The following is a 20,610-nucleotide window of genomic DNA, read 5'->3' on the forward strand; positions in this document are numbered from 1 at the left end:
TTCATTTCCTCCACCTCCTTCATCTCCTCCACCTCCTTCACCTCCTTCAATGTCCTTCACCTCCTTCATCTCCTCCCCCTCTTTCATCTCCTTCACTTCCTTCATCTCCTCCACCTCCATCATCCCCTCCACGTCCTTCATCTCTTTCAACTCCTCCACCTCCTTCACCTCCTCCATCTCCTCCACTTCCTCCACCTCCTTCATTTCCTCCACCTCCTTCATCTCCTCCACATCCTTCACTGTCCTTCACCTCCTTCATCTCCTCCCCCTCTTTCATCTCATTCACCTCCTTCATCTCCTCCACCATCTCCTCCACGTCCTTCATCTCCTCCCCCTGCTTCACCTCCTTCATCTCCTCCACCTCCTTCATCTCCTCCATCTCCTCCACCTCCTTCACCCTCCACCATCTCCTCCATGTCCTTCATCTCCTCCCCCTGCTTCATTTCCTTCACCTCCTTCATCTCCTCCAACTCCTTCACCTCCTCCATCTCCTCCACCTCCTTCACCTCCACCATCTCCTCCACGTCCTTCATCTCCTCCCCCTGCTTCATCTCCTTCACCTCCTCCATCTCCTCCACCTCCTTCAATCTCCTTCACCTCCTCCATCTCCTCCAACTCCTTCACCTCCACCATCTCCTCCCCCTGCTTCATCTCCTTCACCTCCTTCATGTCCTCCACCTCCTTCATCTCCTCCACCTCTTTAATCTCCTCCCCCTGCTTCATCTCCTTCACCTCCTTCATTTCTTCCACCTCCTTCATCTCCTCCACCTCCATCACCTCCTTCAATGTCCTTCACCTCCTTCATCTCCTCCCCCTCTTTCATCTCATTCACTTCCTTCATCTCCTCCACCTCCATCATCCCCTCCACGTCCTTCATCTCCTTCATCTCCTCCATATCATCCATCTCCTCCACTTCCTCCACCTCCTTCATCTCCTCCACATCCTTCACTCTCCTTCACTTCCTTCATCTCCTCCACCTCCTTCCCCCCTCCATCTCCTCCACCTCCACCATCTCCTCCACGTCCTTCATGTCCTCCCCCTGCTTCATCTTCTTCACCTCCTCCACCTCCTTCACCTCCTTCATCTCCTTCACCTCCTCCACCTCCTTCACCTCCTTCATCTCCTTCACCTCCTTCATCTCCTCAACCTCCTTCATCTCCTCCCCTTCCTTCATCTCCTCTACCTCCTTCATTTCCTCCACCTCCTTCACCTCCTTCATCTCCTTCACCTCCTTCATCTCCTCCACCTCCTTCATCTCCTCCCCTTCCTTCATCTCCTCTACCTCCTTCATTTCCTCCACCTCCTTGACTTCCTTCATCTCCTCTACCTCCTTCATTTCCTCCACCTCCTTGACTTCCTTCATTTCCTCCACCTCCTCCTTAATCTCCTCCACCTCCTTCATCTCCTCCACCTCCTCCTTAATCTCCTCCACCTCCTTCATCTCCTCCACCACCTTGACCTCCTTCATCTCCTCCATCTCCTTCACCATCTTCATGTCTCCCACATCCTTCACCTCATTCAATCTCCTCACCTCCTTCACCTTCTTCACCTCCTTCATCTCTTCCACTTTCTTTACCTCCTTCAATCATCTTCACTTCCTTGATCTCCTCCACTTCCTTCATCTCGTCCACCTCCTTCATCTCCTCCACAAACCACCCAAATGATGCTCATCACCACATTTTTGCTCCTGCTTCACAACGATGAAAGAACTACCCAGAAACACAATTTGAGCTGAATTTTCTATTTTCTATCATGGGAAAAACGCCACAAGATCCTGTCCAAATCCCCACAGACGCCATGTTCACCACAGATGATCTTCCAGATTTATTCTCTTCTCAGTTCTAAAACATATTTTCTTGTAACATCTAATGATATTTTCTCAGCTGGGAGGAATTCAGACTGCAGATCGATGTCTTCAAAGCTCCCGTCTGTCAATACTGCTCTGTGGCTTTTAACTCTAAAGCCTTTTAGTGCAGAGCTTCTCCCTGATGATGCTGTCACACAACAGGAGAAAGGAACGCCACACACAGCGGGAAATCAAGCGCTCCTGAAGTTTGCCGGATCTCCATGTTTGAAGACATTTGTGGCTTTTGTGAGGAAGAGTTTCTGTCTTCAGACTGAGCGTCTCTGGACCATCGGATGTGAAGGAGAACAGCATCAGACTTTATGCATTCATTTAACGTGGAGCATTGGGAACACATGTGTGAATAAATTGACCAGATTTTACGACAGATCTCTCTTGAAGGTTTTGCGTTTGTCTTTATGTCAAGTCAGAGCCGATCGGGGGGTGGGGTGACTGATCTCAGATCAGCTGATCTGATAGTGTCTCATTTTACTTGGTGTCACTGTGCAGCTTTTGGCACAGAAACTTTGAATCATTCAGACTCTCTGATCTGGTCGGTCCTAATGGTCCAGTTTTAAAGCTGTTTCAAACTTCCCTATTCCAACCACTGTGAATCAGCAGCCGGCTACTAACTTCCTGCTCTGCTCCATTCTGCTGCATCCACCATCAGACAAACAGATCAATGAACGTCTTTGTTTTCCTGGTCTGAGCTGGAATCTGGATCAGAACTGAACAGCTTGATGGCTAAGATACTGCTCGCCATTTTTGTTGCCCTGTTAGCGTTAGTTGAGGGTTTTGAGGGGCTGTCAGCTAGCGGGGGAGAGTATAAACAGATGGGTGATGGGAAGTGGGGGTGGGGTTGTTCAACACCAACTGTCCCACCCAGAACTCTGAGGTGAATTTCTAATGAACTCCTGCCGCCCTGCAGGAACTATGTCCTAGAAAACGATGCAGATTTTGCATCAAAAGGCCATCATCATAAATAAATGTCCACTAGAAATAGATGAAAAGATGATTTAAGCAGGATATTAATGTTGAATGCCACGGAAAATTTGAGCTCCATCAAAACAAAACAGAAGTTTTCATTTTTTAGGCTTCAAATCAATGGAAGGAATGTCAAAATAAACCAGAAAACACCTGAAACAGTTCAGGACTGTGATCGCAGAGCAGAGTGTTGTCCAGGAAAATGGTTCCATGACCTGATGATGTCACCTGAATGTTCCCCCATCTGCAGGTGAGGAGACACAAACTGTCCTGGGTTTGCTGCAGAGTTCATCTTTCCTGCAGAGAATCCGACGTGAAACAGGAGTTTGACCAGAGAAGAGATGTGCAGCTTCAAGCACATTTAAGGAATTCAGCAAACAGAAAGAGAAGAGTCGAGTGGAAAAAGGGGAATCTGAGTCCTTTGAGAGGAGAAGATGATCTGGCTTCAGCATTTAGACGCCGCTGAAGGCTTTTGGAACAAAGCAGGAAGATGGAGGTCTGTCCTGTGTCCTCTTTTCCTGCTGGAAACCCTTGTTTCTGCTGAGAAGAAATTCGTTTATTGAACAGGGATCATTAGTCACAGAGGAAGACATGCTTTTGTACCAGATTACAGCTTCATCTGCAGCCACAATATCAGACATTTATGTTAATCAATGCACGTGTGCACATATTGTAATGAAAAAAAGCAGGTTAACATACATACTGTGCAGAAAATAACTTTTACTGTAATACAGTGTGTTTAAATTGATTTAAATTTGAAATTTTATATTCAGGTTCAGGACTTTCACATGCTGTTTCCGATTTTAACCACAAGAGGGCGCTAAGCACGCGCGGGTCAGAACCGGTCAGCTGTCTTCATGTTTTTGTCAGTATTTTGTTATCAAAATTCTGTTTTCACCTTAATATTTTAAATACGGTTAACAAATAGTAAACACATCACCTCCAGAAAAAAAACACGAAAACGTTTTATTTTATGTTTTAAGTCATTTTAGGAATAAACAGGTGGCTCTGAACATAATACTTTCTACTCAAATCAAACATTTTTTTTTAGTAAATTCTCCTTCTCCAAGATGGTTCTCAAAGAAAAAGTCTATCCATCCGGGCACAGGTGCGTTTCTGTCCTCCACACCTGCTCACTTCCAGTCACCGGTCGGCTCAAGTTCTTCTGCTGGCTTCAGATGCAGAAAATCAGAAAACTGTCTTTGGTTCTGGTTCTGAAACCATCTCCAGTTCCACCTGGGTTCATCAGTCAGATCAAATAAAAACTGTTTGTCTGTCTTCTTCTCTTTCAGTTTGTAACGGTTTCCTGGTCGCGCCAACGCTGTTCCGTGTTCAGTTCATCATGTGATCCGGTGTTAGACACATGTGTTCATGTGAAGAAGTGGTAAGAATCAAAACCATGGATCCAATTCTCTGACCTAAAGTGGATCCAGATCCTCTTGATCCAAACTTCCAGCAGTGAGACTCAGACAGAAATTCCTGCAACTGAACAGTTTTCCAGATTCTTGGATTTCTTCCAGATCATCAAGCAGAAATGAAATATGTGTCCAAACAAACAAGTAAACTTCAGCCCACTGTTGTTTTTCCACATCCAGAGGGAACATTCTTAGAACATTCTGGTCACATGACTTTGCTCAGTTCAAAGTCTTTCCACACTCTGGACTGAAATGATGGACTGATCCGTTTTAATGACATCACGTGTGTTTTCTGCTGTGATGGACGTTTTTACTTCACAGTAAAATAAACTTGTACCTCAATCCAGATGGTATTTTTCCATATTGATTACATTTGATTTTCATTTTGAAATGATTTTGTAATGGTCGATTTGATTGGCACTTGGCACAGACAGATCCACCCGGTTGGATCGTCATCGTTTCATTGATTATGTTGATTAATCCTTTCACTCCTAAATGGAATGACTCAGTTATGATTTTACTTTGTGATTTAAAACCTGACAGTGAGGATTATTTTGAGCCCACAAACCCATTTTTTCACTAGAGATTAAACAAAGCGGGTGAATTGTGTTTTCATTTTGTAATGACATGACAAACATCTTCATGTTTGACCTGATGTCACAAAATATATACAACTCTTCTGCTTCATCTTTAACTAGTTTGTTTTATCTGTTAAAGAAGATGAAGGGATGAAAGAGTGAATAATAAACGAATGAATGAAGGACACTCCCCACATCCTCTTATCTTCGCTTATGTAATAAATAATTATTCAGCCTGTGACCACAAGAGGGCAGCACTGCGCCGCCGTCGTCGGGCCTCCTGCGCTACGGGAAGCGAAGAAGAACTTTGAAGACACCGAAGAAGAGCGCCGGTGAGGCGAGTCGGTGCCGTAAAATGTCGGGTACGGGTTCGGAGGTGGACGTGCTGGTCCAGAGGGTGGTCAGAGACCTCAGCACGGCGCTGAACAGGAACCGGAACATGTGAGTTCTAACCGAGAGTCGATCGGCCGCGCGAGCGCAGCAGCGGCGGCGTCAGGAGCCGCTGATCATGGCTCTGGCTACTGCCTGGATTCGCTGCGGTTCCCTGGCGGTTCCGCTGCAGACAGCTGCAGGCTGTGAGGCGGGGGGCGCGACCCGGACCACCTGTCATCCACCCCGCCTCGTCTAAGAACCCAGTGAAGGACCAAAAGACCCAATGCCCGCTAGGAACCGTCTAAATGCTGCACGGTGTTCCCGGCAACCGGCTGTTGACAGAGTTCCGGTCGCTACGTCACGTCCGGATTTTTTTGTTGTTGAAAACATTAATGGGACTAATGAGTCAAATAAACGTGAATTTGTGCAGATTTTCATCCACGCTGAAGAGGTCAGTTTAGTCCAGGTTGTCTGCAACCTAATGTCTCACTGACTAGAACTTAGAACCACAAAGTCTGAATTTACCCTTTAGAAAAGCAAATCACCGAACTTTATTTATGCCATTGTTACTATTATTATAAATAAAAATAAAATTTTTCTTTTTTGGTATGATTAAAACATAACCATGAAGAGAAAATAGCTTTTTTTATTTAAAGTTTTGACAAAGGTTCCCATGACTTCCTTTCAAAATAAAAGACACGCAAGTTTATTTTACCTTTTGTGGTGCATTTCAGGCTGAAACTTGTGAATCTGTCAAACCAAAATGATTTGGGGCTAACTTACCATATTGTTTTGAACCATACGGTGTATGGTCCGATAGCTGATATTTGCTGATTCAGATACATCTGTGAGACGTCTGAAACGTCTCTGAAATCAATCCTGAAGGAACATTTTCACTTCTGCCTCATGACGCTTAACATGAAGACACTTCAGAGTGTCTTTATTTACCTGAAGGACCTGCAGGTCCAGCATGTGAGGAGTTCTAGACCAGTGTTGGTGGTGGTGGGGGGGCTGTCCAAATGATCAGGTTCTCATGTTTCTAAGCCAACTTCCTGTTCTGTCCAAGTCAGCTCTGCTCCTGTCTGGTTCTGACCCCCCCAGAGACGAGATCGGCCTGATCCCGTGCCCGGAGGCCCGTTACAACCGCAGCCCCATCGTGATGGTGGAGAACAAGCTGGGGGTGGAGAGCTGGTGTGTGAAGTTCCTGCTGCCGTACGTGCACAACAAGCTGCTGCTCTATCGCCAGCGCAGGCTCTGGCTGGACCGCCAAGGTAGGCCTGGTTCTGAGTCCAGTTCTGTTTACCTTTGTGTCAGAACCTCCCTGGAACAGGTGGTGTGGTACAGTCTGGTTTCCTCCCACAGCTTTGGTGGACATCACCTGCACCCTGCTGCTGCTCAACCCGGACCTCACCACGGCCTGGAACGTCCGGTACGACACGCCTGCCCGCGCCCAAACACGCCGCCTGCAGTCAGGGCTCCGCCTCTGACTCCACAGCTCAGCCGTCTGTACGGTTCACGTGTTCAGAACCGGGTCTCACAGCAGGACCCACACAGAACACACAAAGGCTGTGAACCCCACAGATCAGATCACTGCAGAACTTTACATTTCAAAGTTAGAATTTAAAATCGCAGTCAGTGTTTGTTTACTGAAGCTTCAACAGAACACGGCAGTTTGTGTTTGTGTCACATGATCCTGTTACACGTCTGGTCCAAACCATTGACTGTATATGAGAGCTGGATTCATAAGAAAATGTCAACTTCCAGTTCTGGCCAAATTGAGTCAGTTCAGTCTCTATTTTCTTTTGCCATATGGGAACCAGAGATCGTCAGTGATTGGTTCAAGCCAGTCTGAGTCATTGTTTCTATGGCAACCACTCTCGTCAATCAGGAGTAAGCTTGTTGGAAGGCCACACCCTTACTGCTTTTTCACATCTGTCAATCAAACATTTCAAACGTTGAACGTGAGATCAAACACTTCTAATCAGGCATCTGATTGGTCGGTTTATAACTTGAAACAAAGAAAAAATAACACGAAATGAAAAAAGGGAATCAGATCCAGAAGGATTCTTCTGACCAATAGGATTATGGCTTCTTGGAGCCACTTCCTGTTTGGAATGCCAGGGGGGGAGGGGCCACTCAGTCCAGCTGTCATATACGGTCAATGGTCCAAAGAAACTATTGGATCAGGACCAGTTGATCTTTTTGGCTCTCCGTTACAGTTAATGAGCAATTATTGATCCTGACCTGCAGCTCCTTGCGCCCCCTGCTGGTCAGAGATTGGAAGCAAAATTTACAGCGAGTAGAAAAACGGCTTTTGCAGCTCCTAAGCTCCTCCCACCACACTCATGGCCACGCCACAGCGGCATGATCACGCTCATGTGCCGCTGTGACGCTTTCACGTCCGTCCCTGACTGCTGCTCAGAACCAGAACCTGGTTTGTTGCAGGAAGGAGCTGGTGGAGTGCGGGGCTCTCAGTCCAGAGCGGGACCTTTACCTGGGCAAGCTGGCTCTCAGCAAATCCCCCAAGAGTCCCGAGACGTGGATACACAGGTGAGCCGTCCTGCAGAGCACCAGGCTCTCTGTTAAAGCAGCTGTGACCTGAACCGCTGATGTTCAGAACCACAGTTCTGAAGGGCGGGTTTCCTTCAGATTCAGGTTCATGCATCTGTCCACGACTTCAAATGTGGATATTAGTGATGGTTAGATAAACCTCATAGTTTTAATCTGCTTGGGTTCACTCCAGGTGAGACTATTGGTCAGAAATAACCGTTGAAGCCTTCGAAGACACGTATGTGTTTAGTTTGTAAACTATTTATTAAAAGCTGCTGAATTTGCAGTTATTTTCTCTTCTTTAACATTTTAAACTCGTAAAGAAGATTAAATATTGAAGAGAAATAACTCAATGTGGTCACAGCGGTTTTAAACGACCCTTTAAGGAATAAACCTCGTTCATAGCGAGAGGAAACAGTTTACGTGAGGACGTAAACACACAGCTGTGGTGGAGCTGGCATGCCGACGGCGTGCTCTGATGTCTGCAGGCGCTGGGTTCTGCTGCACCTCCTGCAGAAGGCTCCGCCGGCGGACCAGAACCAGACGGACGCGGAGAGGAGCCGGCTCCTGGGCGAGCAGCTGGCCCAGACGCTCCAGCAGGAGATGAAGGTGTGCGCCGACGCCGCCTGCCGCTATCCCAGCAACTACAACGCCTGGTCGCACCGCATCTGGGTGCTGCAGCGGCTGGCCAAGGGCAACGTCAAGGTGGGTCCGTCGAGTCCAGTGCCGGGTTCTGTCTGTCTGACTCGGTGAAGAACTCGGTCAGAAGTGTGGAGCTCAATGCTGTTATTCCCTCTTCAAGGAGGAAGGATGTAACATAAAGAAAAAAGAAATAACTGGGCGGGGTTAAAGTCGGCCACACATAAAAATCAAAGGAAACTAACCAACAAAACACCAAAGGTGGAATAAATGATGGTAGAACTTAAACTGTCAGGCTTTATAGCAAAACACAAAACTACTCAAAATGCAACAAGAGTAAATTTAACAAAAGGAAAAAAGCAGAATCAAGGTACGAGGGAAACCAGAGGCTTTCTCAAGCTGACGCCAGGCAGAAGAAACAATCCTCTCAGGAATACAGCTGGAGCAGAGGATCCTGGGAGTTTTTAAAGCTTCCCTCCCAGCCAGGCGATTGAAAGCAGGCTCAATCAGCTCTGCAGGGGGGGCGGAGTCAGCAGCTGTGCAGGAGCTGTGAGAAACACTCACACACAACATGCAGACACGAGCAGGGGTCGTAGCAACGCTGTCTAAAAGAGGATTGGTGACCCCAAAAGCCAGAGTGACCCACCTGGTAAAGTCCTGAACCTCCTGATGAGCTGCTCTGGTCCTGAAATCCACAGATTGGATTCTGGAGTTCTTTAGATGTGTGATATTAAAGTTACTGCTCTGTAACCCTTGTGCTATCGTGTGGGGTCCAGATGACCCCACCTCCCAACGTTAACGTTGCCCACACTTTTGATCCAGCTGTGGGGGGTCAGTGGGTACGCAGTGGTTCTTCCGGTGGGTTTCCCACGTTCTCCCTCCCCGTTCCTGCAGGTCTTCCTGGACGAGTTGTCGTCCATGCGGCCTTGGGTGTCGGCGCACGTGTCCGACCACAGCGGCTTCCACTACCGCCAGTTCCTGCTGCAGGAGCTGACCGGCGCTCTGGCTCCGCCCGCTGGCTGCAGCTCCAACGGCGAGCGATCCGCAGTCGAAGAGCCGCCGCACGACCTCCCCGCGGTCCAGCAGCTCTTCTGCCACGAGTTGGAGCTGGTCTCAGATCTGATCCGGTCCTTTCCCGGACATGAGACCCTCTGGAGCCACAGGTCAGTTCCTCTCAGCAGGAAGTCTTCTTCAGCTCTGCTGGGGCTCCTCTTCCTCAGATCATGTTGTTTCCCCCCCCCCAGGAGGCACGTCTTCTTCCTGTGGCACCGCTGGAAGGAGCAGCACCCGGGCGACGGCGGTGATGAAGGCGGGGATCCAGCAGAGGGCGCTCAAACCCGGCTCAGCCAGACCTCCGCTGGAGTTCCCATGGAGGTGGAGCGGGGGTGTTCCTCAGATCCACAGGACATCAAACGGCTGAGGAGGGGTGTCCCACTCCCACAGCCCCCCACCTCACAGACTGAGCACGTGTTCGTCAGCGGCCTTCTGGACGGCTGCGGCCCCGAGCAGAGGAGCTTCGCCCTGGCCTACAGGAAGTGGTTGGACACGGTGGTGGGCGTGCCGTCCTGACACCGCCAACTCTAAGCCCCGCCTCCTCGTAGCACTGAGGCTGCCTTTAGGTCAAGGACCAGCACACCTGCCTGCAGAGCCCCTTCACTCTGACGGAACCATCCAGAACCTTCTGGACGGTTCTGACCCAGCAGCTCCTCCGAAGCCCAGCTGGTGTGGTGGTGGGGGGGGCTGCCTCCCGTTCCAGTGTTTTTAGCTCAAGCCTCAGCCGTCTGACTCCTTCTCAGGGGGGGGGGTGTTTCTCCACACCTACTCATGCCGGCGTGCAGAACAGAAACAGGAGGGGGAGCGGTAGGACCCAGCAGAACCCGGAGTTCTGCCGGTCCAGAACACTACAGTTCTTAGGAAAGGCCCTCTGCAGTGTGACTGACGGACTCCGTTCACACGTTCAGGGGGCTGCATTTCTTTCCTGGGGGGGTCTTTACTATGTAGCGGTTGGTGACCTTCACACTGACCTCCTCAGACCCAGAGCTACATGTGCATGCCTCGCCCCCCCCAGGCCCATGGCAGCGACACTTTAAGGTACTTGAATGGTTTTGGGTAGACCAGAAACGCGCTTTGCAATAAAAGCCGCTTCTTTTGCCTCTGACATCACTTCCTGTCGTTTTTACCCGTCATTCTCTGCATGACTCCATGATCCGTCAGCAGGCTGGTCTCCAATGACGGCGGACCGCTTCAGGTTTGGAAGCTTAGACCGGTTCTGCTCACATCAGCTCCACCTGCACCCGCCCAACGGAGCTCAGACAAATATGTAAACTTGATCAACTGAATCACTGATGAGAGCAAATCCACATAACAGTGAGATCAATTCATCCAAATCCTCCGCTTGTGCTCCTGTTAAACATCAGGAAGTCCTAATCAAAAAGATCCTGAAGGATCCACGAGGAAGAAAGCCACACTCAGGCAGACATCTTTAACATGACGTCAAAGCAGAGCGCCACCTGCTGATGCCGCCACCTGTTTCCTTCTAAATAAACTGATCCCAAAGTGATTACGGTACATCGCTAGAGGAGACACGCCCACTTGGGAAGCCTGGCCAACGGTGGCGGAGCGTAACGCCATCTTGGTGAGGTCGTCAATCCCACATGACAATGCTTTCTATAGCCTTTGGTGGCATCTAAGTAGCTTTTATATAATTTACATTTATATATATATACATAGAAATATATTTTATATATATATATAAGCACATATGTTGTTAAAAAGGAGAAACAGTCAGCCTTAAAAGCTTAAACTTTAATGAAACTTACATAGTTGCAGGACTTCTTACAAATAAAATAAATGACAAAGAATTTTTAAAAATAATTTCTGAACATTTAGAAGTTTTAGATCTCTGACATATAATTTAAATTATTTAGAAAAGCCCCACAATAAATCAATTATAATATTAATAAATCAATAATAAGTCAACAATAAGTCCAAAAGTCAACAGTAGATTTACCGTACTGATTCATGTGAGTCATCAATTTGCTGTGTTTCTGGCTAATATTCATTTTTCTGCTTTTAGAGTTGTGTAGTTTAGCAACATGACCTTGTCTTAAACAATAATAACTTTGAACAAGTAACTTCAACAAATCAAAGTATTGATTGTCAATGCCATATTGGCCGTCAGTGAAATGAACCTGTAAATTTAAAGTATCAAGAGCTCCAAACTCTAACTTGACCACGTTGATGATCACCTGCACGGGGCACATGCGCCTTGCTGAATGGATATTCTGGGACCCTTGAAGGTTCTCTCTACCCCTACAGGGATATCCAACACCTTGAGATGGAATAACAAGACCCCCCGTTGTCTTTCAGCTTCCCCAGGTGATACATTTCATTTAGCTGGAAACTTGAAGGTACGACACCAAACAGTCCAAACACTCATCCTATGTGACCTGAGTCCTAACCGTCCTAACCATGAAACCAGCAATATAGGCAACAATATTGACCAACAATTCCAAATGCAAAGGAAGGACCCATTTGCTGTAGTTATGTTCAAACACTGTAGACTCTTCCACAAAAGGTGACGGAGTATCCCGGTTGGTTTTGGATGTCTTGGAAGCTGTCAGGCACATTGTGTTGTCCTGACTGGCGATGTTGCCTCTTGAACCAGTTTTCACCCCACTGTGAACCAAAAGGCGCTCGAATGTGGCATTGAACTGCCCACATGTTGGGTTATTCTGACAAATTCTGCAACAACTGAACTGAAAAAAGTGAGAGCATTTCACATATAATCCACCCTCTGTGCTAGAAGTAATTGTGGATGGAACTCTCCACACTGCCATGAACCAGCCTTCACTGCCATTAGTAATTACTGATGAAGTCAGACGACAAGAACTGTGACGTTTACATAGTTGCACGAACTGCAGGGCCAAAATCACACACTTGCACACCATAGTGAACAACTTAAAAATCAAGCCCTTGTACCTGCCCTCCGAATGACTTTGAAGAAAAGTTCTAGGTGATCCTGGCTGAGTTTATGTCAGGAGGAAACTTTGCATTTGTAGGACTTCGGGCACCAAAGCCAACAAACTTTCGATGTTTATGAGAAAACCCAAAACACTCATAAATCTGAAATAAAATTATTTAAATAAGATTACCAACAATGAATCAGTTTCTAAAGAGCACTGTTTTTTAAATTAAGAATAGTAAAGACGGTCTTCCTAATTCTTAATCGGAGGAACAGAATCCTAGTAAAGAAACATTTAGTTTCTCCAGAAGATGAAAAGTTAGTGTTACAGGTTTTTAGTAAACAACAGCATGAACTGATAGAAAATGAATTAATTGCTGATGAGGAAGTTAGATAACCTGCATGAGGAATGCATTGGAGTTCCTTCCGGGGCTTTCAATGACTACAAGAAAAGACAGATTTCCTGAAGTTTTACATTGAAATCTTCCCAAGTTTTTTCACTAATGAGTTTTTTGCTGCCAGGTCACTGCAAATTTCTAGAATTGAAGATGTCAAATAAAGGATCCAATATCTGCAAATAAACAAAGCAATGCTTTTAATGTTTGATACTGGATTTTTTTTAGACAACTCTCTATTCATGACCAGGATATTTCAAAATGATCTCAAGGAATTACGTGATGTCTCCTTAAGCGATGTAACTCATTGGTCTGAAACTACGTGATCAGACCCAACTTCTGATCATGTGATCAGATCAGGACATCTGTAGTCGCTGCACTAACCTCTTTGTGTTCATTTGTGTGCAGGTCCAAGGACATTACTTTAGAAGGGCTTTCTCAAAAACGGTTTGGTTGTTTCTGAGATTGGAGCCATTTCTGTTTCACAGGGATGCAGTGACCTCAACTCTTTGGGTTTTTAGTAAAACAACTTCAACTTGTTGAGAACCACCAATGATTGTTTTCATGTTAACTTTCAGTTTTCTTACAGTTACTAATTCAACCCTCCTCCTTTATCCGGGCTTGGGACCGGCAGAGTGCTTGTAGAAAGACACTCTGGCGGAGTTACTTTTTTTGTGTGGGAAGCCGGAGCACCCGGAGAAAAACCCACTAATGAATGGAAGAGCTCGCTAATTTAAAACTATGTGTTTGCAGTTTTTTACAACATTGTCTTATTTTTTTTGTCTTGTTTGGGTTAGTTTATTTTTAGCTGACCTGTCACTATAATACAGAAGTACAATGTACTATGTGGACGAGCTCATTTCCATTCTGTTAATAATATAGTCTATAATTTATTTTTTGTTTAACTTTTCAGTTACTAATATTAAAGTACATTGTACTATCAGTGACTTTATTACTATTCTTTATATAATACATTTTTATTCAATTTTATTTACAATTCCACTTTTAAACATTTTAAATACTAATACTAAAGTACATTCTACTGTGTCTGGCATCCTATCATGATGCTGTATCATCATCACCTCCTTCTGGGGATCAAAGTCCTATTTTTTTCTACAATATCTGTTTTTACAGTAACTTGAACACAGGTGGCTCTGGGCTGAGGAGTTGATTCTAGAATTTACTTGAGCCAAAAAAAAAAAAAAAATTTACTTGAGCCAAGGGTGAAGCAGAATCTGTTCCAGACTGGGGCGCCTTCTTGGGTTTTGGATGAAGCATTGCTTCATAAAGTCTTTGCAGTCTTTGGAAAGGTTTTGCCTGAGTTGGAGCTTTTTCTCCATGAGTTTAGTTGAACTGAAGTTTTTGTTGTGGAGGCATTCAAACAGGACAATTCCCAGCTGCCACACTGTTGTGGGTCTAGCGCTGTACGTGTGTTCATACCACCATTCTGGAGGGGCGTGAATCTCTGTTCCATAAAAGGTGGTGTATTCTGAATGACTCTCTGTGAAGCAGCTGACTCCAAAGTCAATTAAACGGACTTGTGGGGCGCCTGAACTCATGTCTATCAAGATGTTTTCCACTTTGATGTCTCTGTGGAAAATCTTTTTGTCCTGAAGGGAAATGGCTGCTTTCACTAGTTGTTTCAGGATCATCTTGGCTTCTTTTTCTCCAAATGTATCTCTACACTCTTCAACGTAAGTCTGAAGATCCACGGCTGGCATTGGTCTCTCCAAAACCAGGATCAGCTCATGTGGCAGCACATACCAGTCTAGCAAGGCGATTGGTGCTCTGCTGCTGGGGGAGTGTGATGTTCCACTCCTGAGTTTCAGCATCACAGCCACTTCCCCAGATAACTGTCTTCCCTCTTCATCCACGTGTTTGCAGTACTGGTATTTATTGGGGACGTGTTTGATGGCAACGTCCAAATGATCTGATCTGCGATAGCCAGCAAACACAGATCCACAACCTCCTTCACCGAGTGGATGCAGTTCTACATATTTAGCCTCAAATCTAAGCTTTGGGTTGTCTTCTTCAGCTGGGTTTCCTCTGAATCTTTTGTTCAGCGGTTGTTCCAGATAGCTTGCTTTTCTCTTTCTGTTATGGTCAGGAATATAGAATGCAGATTCATCCTTTAGGGAAGGAAACTCAAGGTCCCTTCTTCTCTTTGTCGGTGTTGCAGATTCTTTGTCATAGTCAGAGATTTTTCTTTTGGCGCATCTTTGCTTGAGTTTAGCTTCATCATGAAATTGAACAATGACTTTTAGTGGGTCACTGTGAAATGGAGGATTTTGATGTTTGCTTCCAAGGAAAGCGACTTTCCTAAGAAAACTGCCCTGATTTTGAAACATGGTTTTCAAAAAGCTTTAACACTGAGAAGAGAAGAATTTCAGTCTTTAAAAAGACTACGAAGGTCTTCCTCTCTCAGTGAAGGCTCAGGGGAGTCAACCTGACTGGGTTAGCACCTCTATAAGAGCATTCGGTTGGTATAGTCATCATGATGTCATATAGCAGTTGGTCACATGCTGTATGTCATGTTGCCTAGCAACATGACTCTAAGGCATCATCAAAGGGCCTTGATGATGCCTTAGAGTCATTATGTCATGTTGCTAGGCAACGGAGCTTTTTTCTTAGGACAGAATTGGAATGATGCAATCACTAACAATGCATCAGTGCTCTCCAGCTGTTCAAAGAATGAGAAAAGTAAATGTTGAAAACAGAATTAAGAAAAATATAGAACGAAAAACGAAAAAAGAACAGAAGAAAATGTAAAGTAATAAAACATACATTTATAGATAAACACATGTATTACACATAAACATTATTGCACTTCCATACTTCCTGAGGTCACCATCAGCTTCCTTTCCGGGTTGTTCCTCCTGTTTTCTTAGGAAGTGGAGACGCTGGGCCTTCTCCACTGCTGCTGTGGTGTTTTCAGTCCAGGAGAGATCCTCAGTGATCTGCACGTCCAGGTAGCTAAAAGAGTGAACCCTCTCCACACTGTCTCTATTTATGTACAGTGGGAGTCTGAAACTACGAGATCAGACCCAACTTCTGATCATGTGATCAGATCAGGACATCTGTAGTATCATTTGTGTGTTGGTTTATTATATCACTAATAAATAATACAGCATGTGCACTGTATCTGATTAATACTAAATATTTAAAACATATTAGATTACTAATAATTAATATATAATTACTATAATTACTATAAACCGTATCAATAAAAAATTGAATTTGATTCTGGAAATTACTGATGTTACACAGCTCCACTTTACACAGTTTTGTTTTTTTGTGTGTTTTTTTCTTTTGTTGCTAAACTGCAGCTCTTGTTTTTCACAAAATGATGAAAATGTTTCAGATTAAAGTTAAATTAAAGGCTTATTTATTTTTAATTGTAGTAAGAATATGATCAACAGTCCGTGAAGGCCCTGAAGGCCTCATCACCACGGCAACAACAGCTTTTCAAAACTTCAGTTGAAGTGAGAACAGCAGGACATTTTAAGAAAGAGAAGAAGAAGAAAAGTCTGCCGTTATGATGAACAACAAAGAAACTTCTATTTTTTTAGCTCAAATCCAAAGTTTGGAGGAGGAGCTTCAGAGGTAAACTCCAAACTCTTTTAGCAGGAAATCTTTGAGAAAGCAGTAGAAGAAGTTGTGGTCTTCTGTGTTCCTCCTCCTGCTTCAGATGCAGACTCCCACGTGAAAAGCTGAGGTCTGAGAACAGGCTGCTGTCAGCTCAGAGCTGCAGGCTGGAGGAAGACCGGAAGGACATGGAGCAGTTCCTGCCGCACCACTCCGCTGAGTTGGACAAGCAGATCCAGGACATGGAGGAGCGGCTGAAGCTGCAGCAGCTCGCCCAGACACCAGAGCTGCAGGCTCTGAAGCTGCAGCTCCACCAGGAGAAGCTGCAGCTTCAGGAGAGGATGGACCTGCTGAGCTCTGAGGTCACACAGCAAGGTGAGCATCCAACATGCTCCTCCATGGAAAGCTGCACACCTCCTCTCCTCCTCATCTGTCCTCCCTCCCAGCCGCTAGAATGAAGGAGCAGCAGGAGGAGCTGAAGCAGCAGGAGGAGTTGAAGCAGCAGCTGCCCGGCGTGGAGCAGCAGCTGCTCCAACGAAGATCTAAAGTCCAATCTGCTAAACTACAGCTGTGTTCAGATCCCAAACAGTAAAGCTGACAGAGAATCCAAGCCTGTCCATGTTGGATGGACCGCAGGCTTTGACTCTTTGTCCTCCAACAGACATGAAGCAGAGGAGACGGAGACATTTAACAGGCTCCTGGAGAGCCGGCTGGCACAGATGATGGAGGAGAAGAAGGAGGAGCTCAGAGAGGTGAAGGAGAAGTCAGAGCTCCTGCTGCAGCAGAACAAAGCTTTGTTCAAGGAGAAAGGCGTTCTTCAGGTCTCTCTCAGGAACTACTGCAGTGAGGTGGAGGAAGTGAAGGCCAACATGAAGAAGGACTCGCTGCAGATCCTCAGTCTCAGAAAGGTATGAGGACCTCTGATCTTTACCAAAAGCTTTTCATCATCTCTAAGCAGCTGTTGGAGGCGGAGCCAAAGGAGGGCCGTCCCACCACTGCTGGAAGTTAGAGAGTTTGTGTCTGATGACTCAAAGATGGAAGAAGCTGCTGCTGCTTCATCTCATCCCCGTTTTACACCTTCAGGACGTGGAGGAGCTGAGCAGGAGGCTGCAGCTGCTGAAGACGGAGGAGGGGGTCAGGACGCCACAGAGCGCGCTCCAGCTGAAGAACGCCCCCAGGTACCAGACGGACCTCCTGCTGCTGCAGCAGATTTCTCTGTTTGGCCTCACAGACGATTGAGCTTCTCCAGCTGAAGTCAGAAAAGATCATAAAGTTTTAGTTTATGATTAGCCTTAGGAGAAGTTTGAGTTTAATCCATGTGTGTTAATTATTCTTTATTTCTACAATTTATTTACATTTAAATAAAACATGTTTGGAGATGACTTTATTGGAAGAGACAGACTTTTGCTGCATCAGGACAAAAACTATCATGAAGTTCATGACAGCTGTTAGACTGACGCTCCTCCACTCTGACACTTTCTGATCCTACATCACAGAGCTCCTCTGAATGTTATTAAAAACTTAACACAATAAAAGAGCATCCAGAAAAACACTTAAGAAGATAAAAGTCCCAAACAATCAATAATGAACTTTTATGGATGTCAGAGCAGAACTCCTGGATGTTTGAACATCTGTGAAGAAGCAGGACTGCAGTCTGACAGAACATGACCAGCAGCTGGAAATGAAGACTCACCTGGACTTTAGCTTTCAGTCTGGAAGTTGTCATGTTCTTGATAACAATCCAGGTTTGTCTTCATGAACCGTGTCTTTGTTCTCTAAAAAGCTCCTTCATGACAGAGGAGCCATCTTCTCTCTGAGCTGTGAGGCTGGATGCTCCTCTGGTTCTACCTTCTAATTCTGACCTGAAGGTTCTTCAAAATGGACCTGAAGGATGAAGCAGACGTTACAGATTGTTCCAGAACCTTCTGAAAGGATCTCTGAGAGTTTCATGTCATAAAAACCAGCAGAAAAACCTCAGTCTGAACATCATCAGACTTCAGTTTTTCCTCTTCTCTGTGGAACAAACGGCTGCAGGAACTTTCCTTCCTTCACATGAAATTTTCTGCTCTGCCGTTTCAGGAAGTCTATTATCTCACCCATGAAGCATCAGCGTCAAACCCCCCCCACTGCTGCGAAGGGGGGTCAGCAGCAGAGAAGGACTAAAGCCTGTGAGAGGAAGCAACCTCAGAACTCACAGACCCCCCCTCCTTCTGTCCAGAACTCTCACAGACCTCCACGAGCCCAGATCTACGACCAGAAGCTGTTGGAGATTCTGCAAAGACAAGACCATCAGAGTCCTTCAGGCTGACCCGGACCCCCTGCAGTCTGGTTCTGCAGTCTGGTTCTTCAAATAAATCTGCACATCTGCAGCTGCAGACCTGCCTCCTGCATCCACTCGTCTCTCATGGACAGTTCAGGCTAAAATGTTCAGAAGGTTTATTTAGTTCCAAACTTTCCTTTTCTTTTTATAATCAACATTAGAACCTCAAAGAGCAGAAGCAGAGACGCTCACAGAAAAAGACAATCAACAGTTTTTCCAGACATCCTGTTACTTTAAAGAAACAACAAATTCTACATCTGAGAAGGAGGAACAAGCTGCTGCTGCAGAGAGCAGCTCCAAGGCCTCATGTCACCTGAATGTGTAAAGTAGTTCTTTGGTTATCTCTTAAATACAGGAGAACATGCTATAAAATTACATTTACTTTAAAAATGTTTGTAGAAAACAAACACAGTAGTAGAAAAACTAAAGCAGTTTCTCATCATCACATTCCTGGGTCATCTGTGGACATACAGACATTTTATAAAACATCAAACTAAACCTTCACCTGGATGTAGTAAACTATGATTATTGATATTATTATGATTGAGTCAAATGAACCACACTAAGCAGAGACAGAAATACTTTAAAATGGAAAAGTACTAAAAACCATCAGTCAAATCCTGCAGAAAGCTCAGAGGAAGCTGGAACCATAAAGTGATGAAGATTAAAAGAGTTTTTATGTGACCAAAGTGAGACTTTGAATTTCCTGAAGGTGAAGCATGAGATTACAGAACAATCTGAGACTAAAATAGACCTGGAATTATTAAATAAGAAGAAACATTAAAAAAGTGCAGAGCATCACGTGGGTTGCTGGGCCCTAAACTTTGAACTCTCAGGAGGATTTGACACTTATCTTTTCTTTTTTATGGCACAACTTTTACTGTGTTCTGGTCAGTAATTAAATCATCTTCAACACAAATGAAAACAGGAAGGATTTTAAGACGCAGACAGACGAATGAAGCTGATCATCGATGATAATCCAATTTAAATTTATTTATATAGCCTAATATTACAACAATAATCACCTCAATGGGCTTTATACCAGTAATTGTAGATTCACCTTTCATTCATTCATCTTCTTCTGCTGTTTTATCCCCTTCTGGGTCACCGGGCTGCTGGAGCCTATCCCGGCCACTTGTGGGCAAAGGCAGGGGTCATCCTGGACAGGTCCCCAGTTTGTCACAGGGTAGAATGTCCACAGTCACACACCTATTCACTCTCACACTCACACCTACAGGGACAATTTAGAGTGACCAATTAACCAATGAAGCATGTTTTTGGACAGTGGGAGGAAACCGGAGATCCCAGAGAAAACTCACACATGCACGAGGAGAACATGCAAACTCCACACAGAAGGGTCCCCCATAGTTGTTCTGGTTCAGGTCCCCCAGCTGGGACTTGAACCGGGGGCGTTCTTGCTGTGAGGCAAGAGCGCTAACCACTAAACCACCGTGCAGCAAAATAAGAAAACACACAAACAGTGCAAAACATTTCACTTCCACAATCATAATGAACATAAAGACATAGAAATCTATAGATAATAACTAAACTAAACTAAACTAAACTAAACTAAACTAAACTAAACTAAACTAAACTAAACTAAACTAAACTAAACTAAACTAAACTAAACTAAACTAAACTAAACTAAACTAAACTGGGCATCCCTGCCCCCTCAGACCAGGGTCACATTCAGATTTTGGCCCTTTGAGCAAAAAAATTTGGACACCCCTGTGGGCCAAATAAAATATTTTTTCACACTACATGAAAAGCAGAAGATAAAGAATAGGGTTTAATTTATATATCAGTATTTTGATTCTGTATTTATCAAGGTAGCACACAAAAAGTTGGAACGTTTTTCTTTGAGACATGTAAATAGAACAGTGAGGCCTCACTGACCGTTTTTAACTGAAAAACAAGATTTAGCTAAAACAAACATGAAAACAGCAAACTGGGATCCTTAATGAG

The 20,610-nt window shown here is 45.1% G+C and overlaps 2 protein-coding genes across 2 annotated transcripts; both read left to right on the forward strand.

Annotated features, from left to right (window-relative positions):
• Window positions 1–5,091: 5,091 nt before the first annotated feature.
• On the forward strand, window positions 5,092–10,539 carry ptar1 (protein prenyltransferase alpha subunit repeat containing 1). Its single transcript, XM_004085403.4, has 7 exons — window positions 5,092–5,261; window positions 6,294–6,463; window positions 6,555–6,621; window positions 7,638–7,742; window positions 8,231–8,447; window positions 9,276–9,544; window positions 9,626–10,539. Exons 1-7 carry the CDS (start codon window positions 5,176–5,178, stop codon window positions 9,948–9,950), a joined length of 1,239 nt encoding a protein of 412 aa, XP_004085451.1. The 5' UTR covers window positions 5,092–5,175; the 3' UTR covers window positions 9,951–10,539.
• A 5,567-nt stretch (window positions 10,540–16,106) lies between these two features.
• On the forward strand, window positions 16,107–18,700 carry LOC101165787 (trichohyalin-like). Its single transcript, XM_020701108.2, has 6 exons — window positions 16,107–16,343; window positions 16,429–16,700; window positions 16,772–16,913; window positions 16,987–17,233; window positions 17,409–17,503; window positions 18,405–18,700. Exons 1-6 carry the CDS (start codon window positions 16,276–16,278, stop codon window positions 18,631–18,633), a joined length of 1,053 nt encoding a protein of 350 aa, XP_020556767.1. The 5' UTR covers window positions 16,107–16,275; the 3' UTR covers window positions 18,634–18,700.
• The last annotated feature ends 1,910 nt before the right edge of the window (window positions 18,701–20,610 follow it).

Source organism: Oryzias latipes, chromosome 9, assembly GCF_002234675.1.
Source record: "Oryzias latipes chromosome 9, ASM223467v1".
NCBI classification, from domain to species: Eukaryota; Metazoa; Chordata; class Actinopteri; order Beloniformes; family Adrianichthyidae; genus Oryzias; species Oryzias latipes.

Excerpts from the sequence above, each read along its gene's own strand:
- ptar1 (XM_004085403.4), top strand. The coding sequence starts at position 5,176 with ATGTCGGGTACGGGTTCGGAGGTGGACGTGCTGGTCCAGAGGGTGGTC. Across the intron at positions 7,743-8,230 it reads CCCGAGACGTGGATACACAG|GCGCTGGGTTCTGCTGCACC; the intron begins GTGAGCCGTCCT and ends TGATGTCTGCAG. Across the intron at positions 8,448-9,275 it reads TGGCCAAGGGCAACGTCAAG|GTCTTCCTGGACGAGTTGTC; the intron begins GTGGGTCCGTCG and ends CCGTTCCTGCAG.
- LOC101165787 (XM_020701108.2), top strand. The coding sequence starts at position 16,276 with ATGATGAACAACAAAGAAACTTCTATTTTTTTAGCTCAAATCCAAAGT. Across the intron at positions 16,914-16,986 it reads CTGTGTTCAGATCCCAAACA|ACATGAAGCAGAGGAGACGG; the intron begins GTAAAGCTGACA and ends GTCCTCCAACAG. Across the intron at positions 17,234-17,408 it reads AGATCCTCAGTCTCAGAAAG|GACGTGGAGGAGCTGAGCAG; the intron begins GTATGAGGACCT and ends TTACACCTTCAG.